The sequence below is a fragment of the Brassica napus genome, chromosome A8 (assembly GCF_020379485.1).
Source record: "Brassica napus cultivar Da-Ae chromosome A8, Da-Ae, whole genome shotgun sequence".
Lineage (NCBI taxonomy): Eukaryota > Viridiplantae > Streptophyta > Magnoliopsida > Brassicales > Brassicaceae > Brassica > Brassica napus.
Window position 1 is genome coordinate 14,894,228 of NC_063441.1, and position 21,360 is coordinate 14,915,587.

The following is a 21,360-nucleotide window of genomic DNA, read 5'->3' on the forward strand; positions in this document are numbered from 1 at the left end:
AAAAAATAATTATACTTCATTTTTAATTTGAAAGAATATATGTAACTCAATATACTCATAACATGAATGATTCGACTAATCCAACTTATATCTAAAACCATAGATTTAACCATGATAAGGTTATATAATTTTATAAGAATAGTAATTTATTTTATAAATATAAATCATAGGAGAACTCAAAAAATATTAAAATTGAAAATAAAATATTAACCAACTGTTACAATTTAGTTCTTTTGTAAAATTTATATATATAAATGAGACTTCAGAATATTATTGTTTCATTACATTAATTTATGTATTTTGGAATCATACACTTTAGTTTATTTTTATATTTCATTCTAAGCACAATATATCTTAAGTTATACATAATCTTCATAAAATATATTTATATATCTAAGATAACAACCACCTAAATGTAAATAAGAAATTAAACAAAATTTTAATATACAAAATAAAAAATATTACAGTTGAATTCATATATGCAATCTAATTTACCCAAATGATAACTAAATCGACTAAAAAAACAACAAAACCGATTGGATATAACATATATAAAAATTCAAATAATATAATATTATTAATATTAATGATGCATATAAATTATAAATTAATTTAATATTAAATGTAAGTAGCAATCAATTATTATAATATATTTACTTTAGAAATATTTATACCCGTGCATGAGCACGGGAAAATCACCTAGTATATATATATAGGCATTATCTAACCAAATATAATTTATGTAGATAACTTATAGGAATACTTCTTAAATTTTTATATTACAATATATTCTTTTTGACAAACGTGTAATTCAAATTTGATATTTTTTTAGTCTAGATTTCCAGGAAAAAATAGTACATTAGATTAAAGTAAATGATCCATATGAAATTGTAATTCTGATATATGGACCAAATTTGAATCATTTCTAAATGGCCAAATTCAATAACTTAAATTATTGGCTAACTATTTTTTTTGAAAATCTACTCATATTTTTAGGCAATTCTCTCAAATAACCAAAATAGCTTCTTTTTATTTTGAAATTTTTACTTTTTAAAATTTGATCATATCCCCAAAACTATACCCCTTAACTCTAAATCCTAAGTCTAGATTAGTTAACCCTAGGGTAAAAATACATTTTTACCTTTTAATAAAACCTACTTTGGTCATTTTCTTCATTGAGGGCTATTTTGTGATAAAAACTTAAAAAAATTTATCCTAGGGAATTTCTCTATATTTTATAATGTTTCTGTCTAAACATGTATTTATTTTAAAAAAAAATCCCAATATCAAACTTGAATTTATATATAACCTTAAATCAAAATATAATATATTTTTAATAAAACTCAACAGTGTTTTTATTACTCTAATTACGTTTTAATTTTAATAATTATAAAACTAAAATGAATAAAAGGTAGTAACCCAAACAAAAAATAAAACACAACTCATAACTTATAAAATTCAGAATCTAACCACATTGAAGAAGACAAATAAATGTCAAAACTTAATAGCATACAAATTTATAATAGAAACTTAAACAATTAAGTGATTAATATTAAAAAGCTAAACATATAATAATAATAATAAAACAAATATCCGCGCGGGCGCGCGGATCAAATTCTAGTATATATTAAAAGTTGAAAATTGCCACAAATAGCACATTCATACAGTGGCGGAGCTATGTGGGTGGGAGGGGGGTCAGCTGACCCCGGTGATTCTTATAAACATGAATTTCACTTATATATTTTAGGTAGTTTACAGAATATTTGGTTAAAAGCCTTTAGTTTGAACCCCATAACTCAAGACTAATTCTTTCTTTTGACCCACTTAAATATTTTCTTAACAATTTTACATAATTAATTAGTAAATGACCCATCTAAAATGGGATGCTGGCTCCGCCACTGCATTCATAGTATCACTTTTCATGTTTACACTAACCACTTTTACCCTAACTTTTAATGAAGAGTAAAAGACAATTATACCCTTAAGATTAACTAATCTAGACTTAGGGTTTAGAGTCGAGGGGTGGGGTAGGATTTTTGGAATGTGAAATTTAGGATTCTAATAAATATATAAATAAATACTTAAAATATATATAAATTTTTTTTAAAAATAGTTTCAAACATAATTTTCGTTTTTCAAAAATAAATTTGAAAAAAAGAAAAAAAAATTCGGAATTTTTTTTCAAAAAATAAAAATTTATAAAAAAGTTCAAATTTGAAAAAGTATAATTCGAACACATAAAAAAATTTTACTTTTTTTAATTTTTTTATTTTTATTTAATAATAATTTATTATATATATAAATAACAAGGTCATAAAAGTCTTTTGCCACTTAATGAAGAAGATCTTTTTGAAAATGTCTTTTTAGTGGTGGTAAAAATGAAAAGTGGTACCATAAAAGTGGTAAACATGTAATTTCCCCAAAGTTGGGAAGCATTTTATTTAAATCAACCTATTTGTCAAATTATTACAAAAATAATTTAAATAACATAAACTAATATATCTTTAATAAATAAAAATTTTATTTTCTTTTTTTTTATTTAAGTTCTCTTTTTATATTTTTCAAATAAAATATATATTAAATCAAAAAATTAATAAAATTTTAAAATACATATTTTATCAATATAATGTGATTTTATAATAGGACAGTCTAGCACGCAGTGCAAGAAAACAACCGTCTTTTGTCATTCATATTAATGCAGAGTTACCGAGATGGTTCACATAGTCTATATGAGTCTGTTTTGTTGCTGATAAAAATAAAAAATAAAAAGGAAAGTTTAGAAAAATGATCCTGATATTAAAGTAAAAAATAATCTTTCCTTTTTAAAATTTATCGATTATGTTTTTATGCACCTTCGTACCTATCATCAATTTATTTTACAATTTAACATATACCCAATTAAAAAAAAATAGATTTACACATTTAAGATGAAGAGCCAAACTAATACAATACAATTAATTCGATTTGGTTGAATTAGATTAAATTATATTTTAATTTGGAAGAATATATGTAACATATTATACCCACAGAATGAATAACTAGACCAATCCAAAAATATATATATACAAAATCAAACATAAAATAAGAATAATATATTATTATTTGAGTATTTGCACTACACACACAAACATTATCTAGTATTTAGGTAGATACACATTTTAAATGTTCCCCACTATTTTTTTTGAAGTGCAATGACCCTGCTACCCATATTGCTTAAAGTAAATTGAAATTACATTTAGACATCTATTCTTCTCTTTTCCTTCCTCTATTTTTCTTATTATTTTTATTTTTAATATTGAACTCATTTTGCATCATTCTCTCTCTTCTCTTCCAAACCCACTTGCAATTCCAGAGAGATGTATTCATAATTTCGAAACTCAAATTTAATTTAAGTTGTTTATACTTTCTCCACATCGTTCTTCATCTCTTTCTAAATCACCACAAAAAGAACATTCTGTCTGATTTTTACATAAATGTAATTTTCACTGCTGTTCTCATCTGTTGTTCGTCTGCCAAAGATCCAGCTCCGTAAACTCCAAACATGCGAGCAGCTAAAACCTTTGGAAGATTAGGCTTCATGGGGAAGAGTTGACAATGGTCCAAAGAAATCATCATCTTACGGAACATGGACCGGTGATAGAAGAAGGCTAGATTCAAATAGTTGATTTGGTATAATCCATAAATTATTTTTTCTACAAATTAATTATTTTTACTGTGACCTTAAGTCATCGATGAATCTTTTGTTCCTCTTTCTTCTGTTTTTTTACATGATGATTAGGAAGTTGACGAAGATGAGAACAAAGAGAGAGTGATGAAAGAGAAACGTGGCTTTCTTCTGCTTACTTTATTTTTCTTTTTTTTTTTGTTACTTAACATTATTGCTAATTTATAATGGATAATGCTAAATTTTGTATTTGTGTGTTGGATATTAGTTTAACTTAGTCGGATAATGTAAAGTTTAGATGTGTTAAAAAGTTCATATACGACCGAATTAGCTTGTAAACAATGGAATAATGCTGAACTTTGATCTGTGTTTGGATATTAGTTGACTTGTAAACAATATTATTGACACGAAAAACATAATACCAAAATTTACAATTTAATCTAAATATTTTAATCGGCTAACATATCTAATAACATATAACAATTTATGTATCCAATATATTTATTATTTGTAACAATTTATCTTTTATTTTAGTCATTAAAAATTATTGTTAGCTAGCTAAAATATATATTAATATTGTATAACAATTAAAATTTCCGTCCTATTTGATATAAAAATTTCAAAAGTTTTTAATATGGTTATAACTATTTTTCATGTATTTTTAAATTAATAGTAGAGATTTATTGTTATACAGCTAACATATTGAATAACATATAACAATTTATTTATATGGTATATCTAATAATTTACATTAATTTATCTTTTAGGTTAGTCTTTTAAATTCATTGTTAAGACTGATAACATATATATAATACTGTTTAACAATTAGTTTATCCATCACATCTAATGTAAATACTATATCGAATTAGTTCTAGTGTTTAATTCAATAACATAGCATAGTCAGGTGGAAAGCAAACTAGTTATATCCATCATTTCACGTGTTTGCATCCTTCAAAAAAACTAGCTTAATGAATGGAAAAACAGTAAATAACTCGTCTTTTTCTTTTAGTTGTTGTGAAAAATCTCTGCAACTTTTATTACGTATAATAAGTGTCTCATATACTTGTATAGATACTAGAGACACATGTATACTTGTATATAAATACTCTCCCTGTACATGACTTCATTCATTTAATGAATACAGTTTAAGTTTCTCGTGCTCTCATCTTCCTTATCTTGATATGGTATCAGAGCGTAACAAACTTTCCGCCATTTTTCTTTGCGTTTGAGCTTCGAATCACATCATGAGTGCTTCGCTTTCCTCTCTTCTTATTGATTTCATCATCGTCTTCTTCGTTCGAGTGCTGGATCTGATCACATTTGTCTACTTCGTCGTCGTTCTTCGATTTGCGTTTCTTTGAGCTTCGATTTCTTCCGATTCGAGCTCCGATTCGCTTCATATCGACTCCTTTCGTTGACTTTGTTCTTCGATCTCCGATTCGCTTTGTTTCCGTAGCTTCTTCCTCATTTTTGAAGATCATCTTGGAATCTTGATTCGCCTCTTTCGACGATGGAGTCTTCTCCGGTCACTACACGTCCGCTTGTTGATCAGTACGAGAATCCTTACTACCTTCACAACTCCGATCATGCTGGTTTGGCTCTTGTCACCGATCGTCTTACTTCTGGAGCTGAGTTTCACGCTTGGCGTCGTTCTGTTCGTATGGCTCTCAACGTCCGCAACAAATTGGGATTCATCGATGGTACGATCTTGAAACCTCCTCCTAATCATAAAGATTCCGGTGCTTGGTCTAGGTGCAATGATATGGTGTCTACCTGGTTGATGAACTCTGTTTCGAAGAAGATAGGCCAGAGCTTGCTGTTTATGTCTAGTGCTGAAAACATTTGGAAGAATCTGATGATTCGTTTTAAGCAAGATGATGCTCCTAGGGTGTTTGAGATTGAGCAACGTCTAAGTATAATTCAGCAAGGCTCTATGGATATCAGCACTTACTACACTGAACTTGTCACACTTTGGGAAGAATATCAAAACTATGTTGATCTCCCTGTGTGTACTTGTGGTAAGTGTGAGTGCAATGCGGCTTTGTCTTGGGAAAAGTTGCAGCAGCGAAGCCGTGTTACCAAGTTTCTGATGGGCTTGAATGAAGCTTATGAAGCAACTCGTCGTCACATCCTCATGATGAAGCCTATTCCTTCAATGGAAGAAGTGTTCAATATGGTAACTCAGGATGAAAGACAGAAGAGTCTCAAGCCTACAACGCGTGTTGATAATGTTGTGTTTCAGAATTCTACAAATGAATCTGATTCTCATGTCTACACTGGATCTTCTGAGAATGCGGCTTGTGCAGCTGTGAACAATAACTATCACTCTCGTCCACGTCCCATTTGTACACACTGTGGAATCGCTGGACACATTGTTCAGAAGTGCTTCAAGCTGCATGGCTACCCTCCTGGCCATCGTTTCTATAACAACAATAATTCTCAGAAGAATGCTCAGTCTGGATCAACTCAGTCAACTAAGCCTGTGCAGTCATATGTGAAGTCTAACAACGTGCCAATGTCACTGTTGCTTCATCGACTCTTTCTCCAATGGCTTTGGACTTGAGTTCTTTCCGTCCAGATCAAGTTCAGCATCTCATCCAGCAGCTACAATCTCAAGTTCGTAGTGTGGATGCTACTCCCTCTCAATCTCACGTGAATGCTTCTATTACAGATAAAGGTTTCATGGTTGCTGAATCTTCAAGTGGTACTGTCCCTTTTCCTTCCATTAGCCTTCGATATGAAAATTTTTCTTTGACTTTTCAACATCAAACCCTTTCCTCTCTTTCAACCCATTTACCTATTGGCTCTTGGATCATTGATAGTGGAGCTACCACACATGTTTGTTCTGACTTGGCTTTGTTCAGTTCAGTTTCACTTGTTACAGGGGTCACAGTTTCACTTCCAAATGGCACAAAGGAACCGATAACTCATACTGGAACCATTCATTTGTCTGATTCTTTGATTTTAACAAATGTTTTACATGTTCCTTCGTTTCGTTTTAATCTCATAAGTGTGAGTAGTCTGTTACATCGTGATCATCATTCTGCTCATTTTTACTTTGATTCTTGTCATATTCTGGAGCATACTCAGGGCTTGATGATTGGTAGAGGCTCTGTGATTCACAATTTGTACATACTCGATCAACATTTTACTCCAGCTGTGAATTTTTGTGGATCCTTGAAGGTTGATGGCTCTCTATGGCATCATCGCCTTGGACATCCATCTTCTGCCAAGTTACAACATATGTCTGCTGATCTTTCGTTAGAGAAGTCGTCTTTACTTGATCTTCCTCGCTGTTCAATTTGTCCTTTGGCTAAACAGCGTAGACTATCTTTCCCTCATCAGAATAATATGTCTAAGGTACCATTTGATCTAATTCATTTAGATATATGGGGTCCCTTTTCTACTGAGTCTGTTGAAGGGTATAGATACTTTCTTACAATAGTTGATGATCATACTCGTGTAACATGGATTTATATGTTGAAATCAAAGAGTGATGTTTCTATTATATTACCATCTTTTGTCAAACTTGTGCGTACTCAGTATAAGGCAAATATTAAAATGATTCGAAGTGATAATGCACCAGAACTTGCTTTCTCCAATTTGATTAGAGATCATGGTATAGTACATCAGTTTTCTTGTGCTTACACGCCTCAACAGAACTCTGTTGTTGAGCGTAAGCACCAACACCTTTTAAACGTTGCAAGAGCATTCATGTTTCAATCAAATATTCCTATTCAATATTGGAGTGATTGTGTTCTTACAGCTGTTTTTGTGATTAATCGTACTCCTTCTTTGGTGCTTGGTAAGGTCTCTCCATATGAGAAACTGACTGGTAAGAAACCCAACTATGATTTCCTTCGATCTTTTGGTTGCTTATGTTATGCTTCCACTTTACAGAAAGATAGAACTAAGTTCACTCCACGAGCTTCTTCTTGTGTCTTTTTAGGATATCCTTCGGGTTTCAAAGGTTACAAGGTTCTTGATATTGATACTAATGCTGTATTTGTCTCACGAAATGTTGTTTTCCATGAGCTTGAGTATCCTTTCAAAAGTATCCCCTCTGATTCTCAACCTGACAGCTTGTTTGCAAAATCTATCTTGCCTTTACCTGTCCCTGTTGTTGTTGATACTCCTAATCATGATAATAATCCTGTGCATATGCATTCATCTGCATCTTCATCGTCGGTTCCAAGTGTCCCTTTGGTACCTGAGATTGTGACTTCTGAACCAGCTGAAGCTTCACTGGACACTGCTAGGCCACGACGAACAGGTAAAGCACCCACTTATCTTTCTGATTATCATTGTTCTCTCATTTCAATGGAAGCTGCTTTACAAAATCATACTGTTGCCCATATTACTTCATCTTCCTCTTTCTCCTCTGCTTCTCCACTTTATCCTCTTTCTTCAGTCCTATCATATGATCAACTTTCACATTCTTTCAAAGATGCTATTCTTACTTGTTCTTTGGAGACAGTACCAACATCTTTTAAGCAAGCTGTGAAATCTGATTTCTGGACTAAGGCTATGAATGTAGAGTTTGAAGGGATGTCACGCAACAACACTTTCACTGTGGTTTCCTTGCCTCCCGGGAAGAACGTTGTGGGTTGTCGATGGATTTATACCATCAAGTATAATGCAGATGGCACAGTGGAAAGACCAAAGGCACGACTTGTGGCCAAAGGATACACTCAACAGGAAGGTCTTGATTATACTGATACGTTTTCTCCTGTTGCTAAGATGACAAGTGTGAAGCTTATTCTGAGTCTTGCGGGTGCTCATGGTTGGAGTTTGAATCAAATGGATGTCACTACTGACTTCTTGCATAGTGATCTGGATGAAGAAATTTACATGAGTCTCCCTTTGGGTTATACTCCAGCTCCTGGTGACGTTCTTCCTCCTAACCCGGTTTGCAGACTTAATAAATCCATCTATGGACTTAAACAAGCGTCCAGACAATGGTACAATTGCTTCTCGTCGGTATTACTAGCTGATGGATTCTCACCCTCTCCTGGTGATAACTCTCTTTTTGTGAAGATTAATGGTTCTTCGTTCATTGCGTTACTTGTATATGTCGATGACATTCTTATTGCCAGCAATGATCAAGACGCTGTTCTAGCGGTTAAGGCGTTGCTTCATAAGTCTTTCAAGATCAAGGACTTGGGTCCAGCTCGGTTCTTTCTTGGTTTAGAGATTGCGCGAAACTCTACGGGCATTGCGGTCTCCCAGAGGAAATATGCTCTTGATCTTCTAGCTGACTCTGGTTTACTTGCTTCTAAACCTTGTGCTGTGCCTATGGATCCTTCTTTTCCTCTGAGTTCGAAGACTGGAGAACTTCTCCCAGATGCAACTTCATATCGAGAGTTGATTGGTCGTCTTCTATATCTCACCATCACACGACCCGATATCACGTATGCTGTTCATCGCCTGAGTCAGTACTTATCTGCTCCGACGGATGCTCACTTTCGTGCTGCTCATCGCATTCTGCGTTACTTGAAGTCTAATCCTGGTCAGGGCCTCTTCTATGCAGCTGACTCGGAGACATGCCTTAATGCTTTTGTTGATGCAGATTGGGCTTCATGTCCGGATACACGTCGTTCTGTTACTGGCTTCTGTGTATACCTTGGTAAGTCGTTGATTAGTTGGAAGTGCAAGAAGCAGCATACAGTGAGCCGCAGCAGTACTGAAGCTGAATACCGCAGTATGGCGTTGGCAACATGTGAACTCATTTGGCTGCAACAGCTACTTACTGATATGAAGATCACGGTTCAGCACACTGCGAAGTTGTTCTGTGACAACAAGTCTGCTATTCACATTGCCACTAATCCTGTCTTCCACGAGCGCACGAAACACATAGAGATTGACTGCCACACTACTCGTGATCAGGTCAAGCGTGGTTTCATCAAGCTCATACATGTCGTTAGTGCAGATAATCATGCCGATATCTTCACCAAACCACTTCATCCATCACCATTTCATTCCATTCTCTGTCGTATGTCTGTTTCAAGCCTCTTTTCACCATCTCTATCTTCCGTTCCAGAGGCTTGAGGGGGGTGTATTACGTATAATAAGTGTCTCATATACTTGTATAGATACTAGAGACACGTGTATACTTGTATATAAATACTCTCCCTGTACATGACTTCATTAATTTAATGAATACAGTTTAAGTTTCTCGTGCTCTCATCTTTCTTATCTTGATAACTTTCACCATGGGTTTCATCATAGATTTTTGTCTCTCCCCCCACCCCCCATACAATCTTCTGCATTTTTTACCATGGCAATAAATAAGTTAACTTCTTGTATGTAGTTTGTGTGAGTGTTTATGGCGAGAGCTTGCCGATTGGCTTCCTTTTATAGACAAACCCTGACATGAATTTTCTGTCTCTCTCCCCCCATACAATCTTTTTGCATGCAACGAAGACTTTTGCTGCGATTTCCTTTCCATGCAGCCCCTTGTATTAGAATTATTAAGTATTTTATTTGCCAATTTTTGCCTAGCCACCCTCACGGGGGAGGGGGAGGGAGAATAAATATTAGATTAATCATTATTCATCTTATCATCTTTCCGAAGTCTTTTTATTTTTTTAACCTACGCTATTAGGCCTACTCTGTATGTTTCCTAAGAGCTAGAAGGACTCTTTTGTCATTTCAATTTTCTTGGTTGAATATTAAGCCCCACACAATTTGTCTTATGGGTAGTTACTTAATTAGTAACTTCTTTTATGATTTTGGCCTAATTCACTCTTATTATTTTCAGAAATATTTTATATAAATTATAGAACGACTCAACATTTACTAAATAAATATGAAATTCTCAGATAATATTATAAATGTAATAACCAACTATTACAATTAATTATTTTTATAATTTAGATATATGCAGAAGGTTTCAAAAGACTATTATTTTTATATTTATTTATGTAACTTTAAATCGATAAATGCTTTAGTTTTACTATTTGATTCTCAAAACAACATCTATTAAATTATACATAATCTTACTAAAATATAAATTATACATAATCTTACTAAAATATATTTTCAAATCTAATATAAGAATCAAACTACATTAAAATAAAAAAATTTAATCAAAAATTTAATCTGCATAACAAAAATATTATAGTTGAATTGGACAAGTAAATGGTATATAATGTATCTAAATAATAACCAAATAGTCGAGATATTATATATCCAAAATCATATGTCTAATTAAAATTACACAATGTTATTTAAAATAAATGATTTTGTAACGTTAAAACTCTTCAAATAAGTTTGTTTTGGGTAAAAACCTTCAAACTAAGCATTTACCGAAAAAACCCCAAACTAACTTTATTTAATGAATTAAATCATAGTAGGTCATAATTACCATTACTATCGGTAAATCTTTAGTTTAGGGGTTTCTACATTAAGTAAATATAGTTGAGGCGTTTACCATCAAAAATCTAAAAAAAAATCAAAATCAAAATTTATAACATTATCTAAAAATTAGTAACTTAAATTTTCAAAATTAGCATTTTTAATATTTTTTTTTTGTAAATATATGAATTTGATATGTTTTAACATAAACATTATATATGTATAAATTAAAAACGCAAAAACCCAAAAAAATATAATAAAAATTATCTAAAGATTTATTATTACATTTTTATTAGATAAGATATAATTTTAATTATGTTCTCTTGTTTTTTACATTTTTAATCTTATAGTAATTTTATTATAGGTAAATCCTTAGATAAGTTTTATTATATTTTCTGGGTTTTTATATTTTTGATTTATACATATATAATGTTGATGTTAAAAATACATCAAACTCATATATTTACAAAAAATTAAGAAAATGCTAATTTTAAAATTTTAAGTTACTAATCTTTAGATAATATTATAAAATTTTGATTTTGATTTTTTAGATTTTTAATGGTAAAACCCCTCAATTATATTTACTTAATGTAGAAACCCCTAAACTAAAGATTTATCGGCAATAATGGTAATTATGACTTGCTAGGGTTTAATTCATGCATATTGATTGCAATATAAATAACAGAATAATTATAAATTAAATAAAAATATTAATATGATTATAATGTATTTATTTTATAAATAGCTACATACGGGTATGAGCACGGGAAAACCACCTAGTGTAACAATAAATGTATAACATATTGATGTTTATGAAATGTAAAATATACCCATTACCAGTACTAAGAAATAAGAATGATCCAGTGAAGCGATTACACCATTGGAGGGTTGGTGATCTTCAAGTGCATTCCAATTTCATTTTAGTCTCCTCCTCGCTCTTGTGATTTGGATAGATATGATGTTCATTTGATTTTGAATTGACATATATTGGTTAAGTTATGCACAATGCTTTATTGTGTTTCTAGAACGAGGATACTATTTTGTTACTTCTCCTCATCCAAATAGACCAGATTAATATTTCTTTGTTTCCTAAATATGCTTCAAGACAAGAAACAGATGCATATGTCTACTCTTTTTCTTGTTTTCTGGTAAGAGAAACTTCAAGACTCATGTGTTCTGGTTTCCCATCCATGGTCTTCCTCACTACGGCAAGGTGATCACCAGCCAAAGTCGTTGAAAGATGGGGATAACCAGACAAAGTCACTGAAAAAGGATCGGTGCAACACTTGTAACTTATGTAGAAGATTGCATTATCTGCTTTAAGCTTCTCATGCGCCTCTGTTGTGTAATCTTCAAGAGTTTCCACAACAACCTTTTTGAGTTCCAAGGATAGGTAAGCATCCAAACACTGTAATTACATGTGTAAGAGAACAGCAAGTTTGTTCAATTTGTTCTTTTAAGAGATAAGAGGAGTTGCAAAAAAGAAAAGTACTTACACGATCAGCTTTGGAGAAGAAGGCGACTTCCATGAGAAGTTGCAGCCAGTCATTGTCATGCAGCTCTGATTCAGGCACCTGGGAATGAATGAAGGTTAACTATAACTAGAGAAAACTAAAACATACACAAGTTAAAAAAAAAAACTCCAAGAATGGATCGGATCATATGATGTTTATTACCACGTAATACTTCTTACTGTCACGTTCCAAGGCTTCATCAGAATACCATTTGGGCAGTGGACCTTTGTAGAAGTCAGGTACCGCGTCCTCGTCCCATTCATAATCCACTTTCAGAGGCTTGTCCCCTGATCTCTAAAACAGTTAGTTTTGATCTTTTCATAAAAACACAGTTAGTTAGTCCTGAATAGGTCTTACTTGGAGGAGTGAATCTGGAGACTATGTTGCACAAGAGAAGTCTGACACCCAATGGACTCCGACGTCCTTGGTCGCGTAACAGCGTCTGAAAAGAGAAGACAGAGCCGATGTCCGGATCCACTGCGTCCAAAGTCACGTAGAAGTCCATGGATCCAGCATCCCACGAACTATGTTTCTCCCAGCGTTTAAACTTAAAGTTTGTTCCCTAAACTTAATGATCAGTAGTTAAGTTAGTTAGATGGATGATGAGTAAGTTAGTTAGTTAGTTAGTTTTACCTTTTGAAGATTGTGGCATTGGAGTCCAATCCTACCATAGAGACCGATATCATAGTCATCTCCCCACTCGGGCTCAATTAACGTAGGCGTATCGCTGTTGAAATCCAGATCAAATCCCTAACAAAATTTTACTTGTTCCGATAAGAATTCAAAAACCATATCATGAGGCGGAATCTCGGGAGAGTTACTTACAAAGGCCCTTCCACAACGTTCCATCCTTAGCCAGCGAGGTACTCGTAATCGTTCCTGTAGCTGTTCTTCTACGGATTTTTCACACGTTCGCACCGGCTTTGCCTTTGGGGATGTTGGTAGACTCCCCGACTCACTTGTTTCTTGTTTAGCCATACCCTCCTCCATTAACTTGACAACCAACAACCTTAAGGTCTAAACTGATGATTCACGCGGTGGTGGTGGTGGCGCCTAGATTAATGACTGGAGAGATATTTATATCCTCAAAATAAGTTGGGCATTTTTTTTCTCCATCATCTGTAATGTCTATTGGGCTTTCCATTTGAATAAAACACCTAATGGATTCAGTCTTATTTTTATATATGATAAAATTCCTTCCACGTTAAAATTGTTACATGAAGATGAGGATCAGACGATTGGGAAAACCCCCCTCCTCCCTTTTTTTGTGCACTGCCTTATGTTTGCTTTTTATTCGGATAAGTGATAATTTAAAGAAACCAATTTATTAAAACATTATGTATATTTTTATAGAGTTATATTTAACTAAGCTTAAAGTTTAGATTTGAGGGATGTAGTTTAAGATTTTAATAAATAAATAAATACTAAAATTTTAAAATAAAATTTCTAAAACTAGTTTAAAAAATAAAATTTTGATTTCAAAATAATATTTTGAAAAAATATATTTATAAATCTATAAAATAAAGATAGAATGGTCTTTTGCCTCTATAATAAAGTTCATATTTTAGTATTTATAAAAATATCTCTTTAGTGATAACATGAAAAAGTAATGCAAAACATGAGATAAAAGTAGAATTTCTCGATTTTAAATTATGTTAAACTTTTTGCGGTTTTGAAGTCGCAATTTTTTTGTTTTGCAATATTGTTCAAACTTTAATTGGCATCAGGGGCGGATCGGGTACTCCTGGAGTCACGTGGCCCCTCACTTATTATACTCCATAAATTTGTTGTGTAGGTAAGGTAAGCTGGTCGAGTAGGTTATTGGTTTTCATTGTGCATGGGTAATCTTGGACTAAAGGGTACGATTTGCTATGCGTACAATTTTTTTATTCTTCAATTTTAATTTATATATTAATATAACTTTTGTGATAAAATAAATAAATATTAATATAACTTTTATGTTTTACCATTTTGTGTTATGTAGGTTCGCTAGACTATAGCCTATAGTTTAGAAATTTCTTTTATTATTAATATTACTTTTTTTGAACAAGAAACATCTTTTATACATAACCTTGTTTTGTCTATGCATCTAATAAAACACTATTTTTTCTTTCCTCTTTTCTTTGAAAATATTTAATAACTCTATTTAAGTTTTATACTAGTTTGTATTATATATATTTTCTAAACAATTAAGTATTTTCTTATGGACAAGATGATTGACAAAAATATAATATAATATTTAAAAATAAAATTCTGGTTATATTTGACTAATATATATCATTGTATTTAAAATTCAACACTAATTTAATATTCAAATTATATACTACACTTATAATATTGTGCTTCCGGTTAAAATGTTTTCTAAATCCGCGGTGAATATTTTTCATGAAGTATATCGTATAATAACTGTCAACATCTAAAAACATGTTTTCTCGCCAAAATCTAAAGCAAATGTTTTTCCATCAAAATTCGAAAAACGTTTTTTCCGCCAAAACTTAAAAACACATTTTTCCGCCAAATCGGAAAGCTTTTAGTTAATACGTTTAGTTAAAATCTTTTATTTGTCATACCAAAAATTATATAATCTTAAATTTATATATATATATATATATTTTTAAAATACATACAGTTATTCATACACACTCACATAAGCTATATAAACTAAATATTTTTTGAATTTGGTATAGTGATTAGTTTCTACCAACATTATAGAGACTGATCACTAGAATCAGAATTAAAAAAAATACTAATTCAAAAGATTAGAACCGCAGAAAAGTTTTTGTTTTTGTCCCCTTTAAGGAAGACTATTGATAGAAAAAAAAAGAGAATCACACTTATTGTTTTTGTCCCCTGAATTTCAGGCAGATATAAGTCCTCTGTATAAATATCCAAGCCATCGAAATTACAAAAACTTTTCTGCAGTTTTATTCTTTTGAATTAGTATTTTAGTTGTGTTCTTTTATTTTTTAATATTTGTAAAGTTTGGTTTAATGTTGCTTTTTTATTTTCTAGTTTAGCATATGGTTTTTTTCTAGTTTTGCATAGTGTGCCGGAGTAACAAAGTTTATATTGGATGAGAATGCGTTCTGAAGTAACAGCTCTTCTTGACAAAGAAGATGCTCAGCTTCAAAGGGCTGATTCTGCATCTTTCATCTCTTGACAAAAGACGAGTAATAAGTATCGGTAGAACATGGCTTTGAAGCGTTTGGTAACCGACTCTTGAGAATTCTGGGGGCATATACTCGCTAACAAAAAAAATGAACATGCTTTAAAAAAAAGGTGAAAATTGGATTGGTTGATATTACATGTTTTGGCTTGATATCTTAAAAGAAGTGTGCATAAGGAAGACGTGTTGTGTTACTTGGTTTCGATCTAATTAACAAAAATTCATCAGTGGAGGTCAAATATGAATCAACTCGTTCTAGTCCAAAGAAACATAAACAACATCGTACGTAGATAATAATTAAAGTTTGGAAAACATAACGTGCTAATATGACAAAAGTAAATTATAAAGATTAAAGACTAATCCACATGTCTACTTTTTTTCTTGTTCTTTGGTTAAAGCAACTTCAAGACTCATGTGGAAGTGCCGATCCAACATTCTCATTTTTTTCTTGATGCCCTAAACTTATTTAAAATTTTATGCCTTTGTTATTCATGTAAAAAAAAATGTATGCCCTATATACAACTAATTTTTTTGCTTAAAATATGATGTCCTAAGCGATCGGTTCCCTCGCTTATGCTCGAGACCGGCCCTGCTGTGGCCTGGTTTCTTCCCATCCATGGTTTTCCTTACAATGGAAAGGTGATCACCAGCCAAAGACGTTGAACAAGGATCGGCGCAACACTTGTAACTTAGGTAGAAGATTGCATTGTTTGCCATGAGCTTGTCACGAGGCTCATCTTCAAAAGTTTCCACAACAACATTCTTGACCTCTAAGGGTAGGTAAGCATCCAAACACTGCAATTACGTGTGTAAGAGAACAACGAGTTACAATTTGTTGCTTTGGGAGAGATAACAAGAAAATTGCAAAACTTTAAAGTACATACACGATCTGATTTGAAGTAGAAAGCGACTTCCATGAGAAGTTGAAGCAAGTCGTTGTCATGCAGCTCTGATTCTGGCACCTGCGAATATATGAATGAATGAATGATACCTAACTAAGGTTACTAACTAGAGGTATATACAAGTTAAAAAAAAAAAACTCCAGTGAATGGGGATCATCTAATGTTATTACCACGTAATACTTTTTACTGTCAAGGGCAAAAGCCTCATCAGAAAACCATTTGGGCATTGGACGTTTGTAGAATTCATGTACCGTGCTCTCGTCCCATTCATCATCCTGAAGCTCGGCGTTACCTGATGTATCTAATAAACAAAACAGACAGTTTTGATATTCCTAACGTTTACCCAACGTCAACCCATACCATCCATAAACTAAACCCTTAAAGAGAATATAACCTTAACCCAAATATCAAAATATGTACATAGTATATAATATGAAGCATTATTAAAATAGAACAGAAATAGCATAATACATAGTACAACCAAAAAATTACAATACAAATATGTGGTGGTGGTTACGGCAGAAGAGGTGGTGATTGATGATGGTGGTGAGAGATGGTGGTGATCATATCATTAATTATTACCATGCTCACATGATTCATCTCAGTATTTTTCTGTACCGGTTAGATCGTCATCATTTAACAAGGCAACTAAAGATCTCCAGCGACTAACAATCAAATTTCTCTTTTCAGATCTCTTAATTGGCTTTTCATAAGGTAGTGAATACATTGATGGTGGCCGAGTGATGTATATGATTATGGAGGAGATGATGGAGATTACATTGAAATGGTGGTGGTTACGTAAGAAAAAGTGTTGATGAAGAAGTTGTGGTTGGTGAAACAGTGATGGCAATATGAAGAAGGCAACTCTGATTTTGGAAGAATTCATGTCGGTGACTGATGAAGAAAGAAAACTTGTTTGTTCTTTTTTCAACCGGTAGGTAAGGAAAATATAATATATATTAGAGAAATACTATTAGAGTTTTTAGTTTTTTAGTTCGATTCTTAATTACACTTTATTTTTTAGTCACATGGTGCAATTTCCCTAACCTAAAATCAGATTTACATAATATCAAAGATATTTTTAGTACTTTATCTTTTCAATAAGTTTTTATTTATATTAGGTGTTCTACCCGCGCATGCGGGCATAGTGTCTTTATTGATATTTATTTGTTTATAACTATTAAATCAAAACCAACATAAAAATTATTAATTATGCTTTTTAAAAGATAAATCAAACATTAAACTTTATATTTTATAATAAAAATATTATTTCAGATGAAACACAACATTATTTTTTTAAAAAAATATATTTTATTTTTGAGAATTTTATTATATTTACTTATAGTCAATAATAAAATATAACATATAAATAAAATATTATTAATATATATTCATTAGCTTTTATCAAAGTATAAATATATGCTTATTGTTGTGTTAAATTTTAAAAACATTCACATATATTTTAGAAAATATATTTGTTTGTTTGATTAGCATTTAATTATAAATTGTTTTATATCTAACTATAGATTTTATAATAAAATATTATTTTCAGATAACAACAGAATATATCTAAGAATTATCTTATGTTTTAAAATATGTTTTTATTTTTGAAAATTTTATTATATTTATGTATAGTCAATTATCTAATATAATATAGAAATATAATATTATTAATAGAAATTCGTTTTTAATTATTTATATTTTAGATAATTCTTACTATTATTAATTTTAATCACTTATTTAATCAGATATATTTTAAATTCATTTTTTATTTTTGACTAATTTACATAACTTATTCATTAAGAGAATAAATGTTTTGTTATAAATTTTAATCACTTTTTTAATAAGATAGATTTGAAATTCATTTTTATTTTTTGACTAATTTATATAATTATTCATTAAGGGTATAAACGATATTAACCGGTCTAAATTTTAACTTTTACGATATTAAGGGTATATATAACTAATTATATATAAAATTCATTAAGGGTAACAATGACTTTAACCGCTTAATTATTATAAATAGTTTTATATCTTATTTTAAATTTTATAACTGAAAAATATGTTTTAAGATAACAACACAATGTAAAAATTATCTTTTTGAAAATAAAATTAATATTATATCTAAAAATTTGTTTTTGATTATATAAAATATGTTTTAAGATAACAACACAATGTAAAATTTATCTTTTTGAAAAGAAAATTAATATTATAAATAAAAATTCGTTTTTGATTATATAGTTAATTATATAGAAATTCATTAAGGGTAGTATAGATATTAACCGCTCTAACTTTTAACGTGAGAGCTCTGTTTCAAAATTTTACTTCGCAAATAATAGTATAGATTTTGTTTAACTATTAATATAAATAACTATTAAATAAAAACAATAATTAAAATATTAACACTTCCTCTTAAAATTTTGATAACATTATAATATTATTAATTAATAAAATTTAGCAAAATATTATGAGAGAGAACAAAATTGTATTTTATTTAATTCGATAAAAATAAAATTAAAATTGAAATAACTTTTAACTTGAGATGAAATAACATATTATTAACACTAATGTTTTAAATATTAAAATTAATATCAAAAAATAACTTATACATATAGATTATCAATTATAATGTATAATGTACAAACTATATTATTTTATACTACTATATTTTAATTAATAGATTTTCTAGGTTTATAATCTAAAGATATCTATGGTTTCTAAAAAACTAATATTCATATGGTTTATATAGTATTACCAAAATTAAACCACTTTCTCCATTTTATTCCGGTTTGGTCTAATTGGTTCAGTTTTACTAGATCGAACACGACTATAAATGTATACGAGGTTTTACCGACTTGATTCTCTCGGTGTAGTTTTTACTTGAGTCGACTTGAGTCGATGTTTTTTTGTCATCTCTTATAAAATCAAATTGTTCGTTTAAGCCAGCTCCATGAGCAAGCCAACTAAGAACCTTAACTTCTACAAAAAAGATGCTTTATTCTCCTGATCGTGATCTTTAGCTAAGGTGTCCGCAAAGATATTTAAAGAGTGAGATATATAAGTGATATAAAGATCTTGAAAACTTACACAAAGGGCTTTAATATCATCAATCTCTGATGCAAATGATGGCCAGTCTTTGTCCCTATGGTTAATATTCACTAACTGTTTACAGCCCAGCCCAACTCCACTTTGAGAATACGGCATCGGGATCCCAATCTACATTCAGCCTCAACATATAATGGCGATCTTGATTTTGGACTGCACCTCTATCCCATGAGGATTATCTCTTCCACCTCGGAGAGTATAAAACCCAGACCCATCCAAACATCCACCTCAGACCAAGATGCATCAACTTCACATTTCCATGTGCATTCATGGCAGGGTTAGCTTGAATCACAGAGTTATCTTCTGTGATTCTTCTTATTGATTTACCAATTTTATTACATGGACCTGTTATAGTTGTGTAGTTGGGCTCATTATAACTAGTATTCATACATGTCACACTCGGTCTAATCCAAATAGTTGGATGAAATATATTGAATTATGATTATCTCTTGCTACATTTTCATGCATTTTGATATTGAGTTGTTAGTGCCACAATTGTGCAGTTATGATGATGGTTCATACTAATTTGGGATATACTCTACTAAAATTTATTTAACAAGCGTGAAGTTTCATTCAGATTTAATTATTGTTTGCATCATTTGTATTCATTTTTGTTATATGTTGCTGCTCCTCTTTGCTTTTCCACACTATTTTATGTTATTCATTATGTAAAGCACAACTCCCATCACGATACTTGATATCCCCAAGAATGTTTACGATTACCTTGGAAGTCTTCCCAAAGATATATGTCGCATTCTCTTGCCAGTCCAACACCATCGACCATATTCTGAAGTCTATGCTTTCCTCACAATAACTTGTCAAACACCTCTGTTAGTTTCCTCTAATCTATTTTTTCTTGTGCAGTGTGCATTGACTATATGACTCTATTTGCAGTAATAGCTTGGGCTGTGATAACCACAAAACTGGTAAGTATTGCGTGATGTGTAACATATGTGGCCATTTGTCGACTTTTTAGAGAAATATATGTTCGATCTTGTTTCTACCAACAAGTCAATGAAATAAAAAAAAAAGATTTTTTTTTGTTGTAACATGAACACTGTAGCGGCAGGCATGAGTATGCAATGGAACACGGCATACCAATGGATCAAGATTGGAAATCAACACAAAACTAATTTAGTTAACAGTAGAAATTGTTACTCATATGTTTAGTTAACATTCATGAAAAAACAACCGATAACCATGGCATTACTCATATGTTTTGGTTTCAATTTGATAGTACCATGTGCATTTTTATCTAAAATGAATTCAGATTCACCTTTTTAATGAATTTGAATGTCATTGACCTGAGAAATGAATATAAAGTTTATTAGAACTAAATTCTGAAAAAAAAAATTGAAAATAAAATTTATATTCTTACTATTAAAAGTATCAATGAAAAAATACACAGCCTACCGCAATGCCTTTACCTCGAGCTCTCGGCCTTGATCTAAGAGGAGGAGTTTTCGGTTTTGATCTGCCCATTTTATTTCATGGAACTTTTATAGTTATGGAGTTATACTTTTTAGAACTAGTATTCATTCATATATGTCACACTAGTTCTAATCCAAATAGTTGGATAAATTATATTGAATTATGATTATCTCTTGCTACATTTTCATGCATTTTGATATTGTGGTTAGTGCCACACTTGTG

At 31.1% G+C, this 21,360-nt stretch overlaps 3 protein-coding genes across 3 annotated transcripts; 1 reads left to right on the forward strand and 2 right to left on the reverse strand.

Annotated features, from left to right (window-relative positions):
- The first annotated feature begins 5,174 nt into the window (after positions 1 to 5,174).
- On the forward strand, positions 5,175 to 6,227 carry LOC125576944. Its single transcript, XM_048737493.1, has one exon. The coding sequence runs from the start codon at positions 5,175 to 5,177 to the stop codon at positions 6,225 to 6,227; it is 1,053 nt and encodes a 350-aa protein (XP_048593450.1).
- Positions 6,228 to 11,699: 5,472 nt separating this feature from the next.
- LOC106359811 (UPF0725 protein At5g63820) lies at positions 11,700 to 13,791 on the reverse strand. The gene is made up of 6 exons (XM_022690032.2): positions 13,360 to 13,791; positions 13,168 to 13,284; positions 12,892 to 13,096; positions 12,697 to 12,821; positions 12,517 to 12,594; positions 11,700 to 12,428 (listed from the first exon to the last, which is right to left on the reverse strand). The coding sequence occupies exons 1-6, from the start codon at positions 13,522 to 13,524 to the stop codon at positions 12,147 to 12,149; spliced, it is 972 nt and encodes a 323-aa protein (XP_022545753.2). The 5' UTR covers positions 13,525 to 13,791; the 3' UTR covers positions 11,700 to 12,146.
- A 1,418-nt stretch (positions 13,792 to 15,209) lies between these two features.
- Positions 15,210 to 17,878, reverse strand: LOC106358989 (UPF0725 protein At2g20620-like). Its single transcript, XM_022690033.2, has 3 exons — positions 16,773 to 17,878; positions 16,585 to 16,662; positions 15,210 to 16,495 (listed from the first exon to the last, which is right to left on the reverse strand). The coding sequence occupies exons 1-3, from the start codon at positions 16,827 to 16,829 to the stop codon at positions 16,223 to 16,225; spliced, it is 408 nt and encodes a 135-aa protein (XP_022545754.2). The 5' UTR covers positions 16,830 to 17,878; the 3' UTR covers positions 15,210 to 16,222.
- Between the last annotated feature and the right edge of the window lie 3,482 nt (positions 17,879 to 21,360).

Excerpts from the sequence above, each read along its gene's own strand:
- LOC125576944 (XM_048737493.1), top strand. The coding sequence starts at position 5,175 with ATGGAGTCTTCTCCGGTCACTACACGTCCGCTTGTTGATCAGTACGAG.
- LOC106359811 (XM_022690032.2), bottom strand. The coding sequence starts at position 13,524 with ATGGAGGAGGGTATGGCTAAACAAGAAACAAGTGAGTCGGGGAGTCTA. Across the intron at positions 12,822-12,891 it reads CTCCAGATTCACTCCTCCAA|GGGACAAGCCTCTGAAAGTG; the intron begins GTAAGACCTATT and ends TTTAGAGATCAG. Across the intron at positions 12,595-12,696 it reads ACAGTAAGAAGTATTACGTG|GTGCCTGAATCAGAGCTGCA; the intron begins GTAATAAACATC and ends ATTCATTCCCAG.
- LOC106358989 (XM_022690033.2), bottom strand. The coding sequence starts at position 16,829 with ATGCCCAAATGGTTTTCTGATGAGGCTTTTGCCCTTGACAGTAAAAAG. Across the intron at positions 16,663-16,772 it reads ACAGTAAAAAGTATTACGTG|GTGCCAGAATCAGAGCTGCA; the intron begins GTAATAACATTA and ends ATATATTCGCAG. Across the intron at positions 16,496-16,584 it reads TCTACTTCAAATCAGATCGT|TGTTTGGATGCTTACCTACC; the intron begins GTATGTACTTTA and ends ACGTAATTGCAG.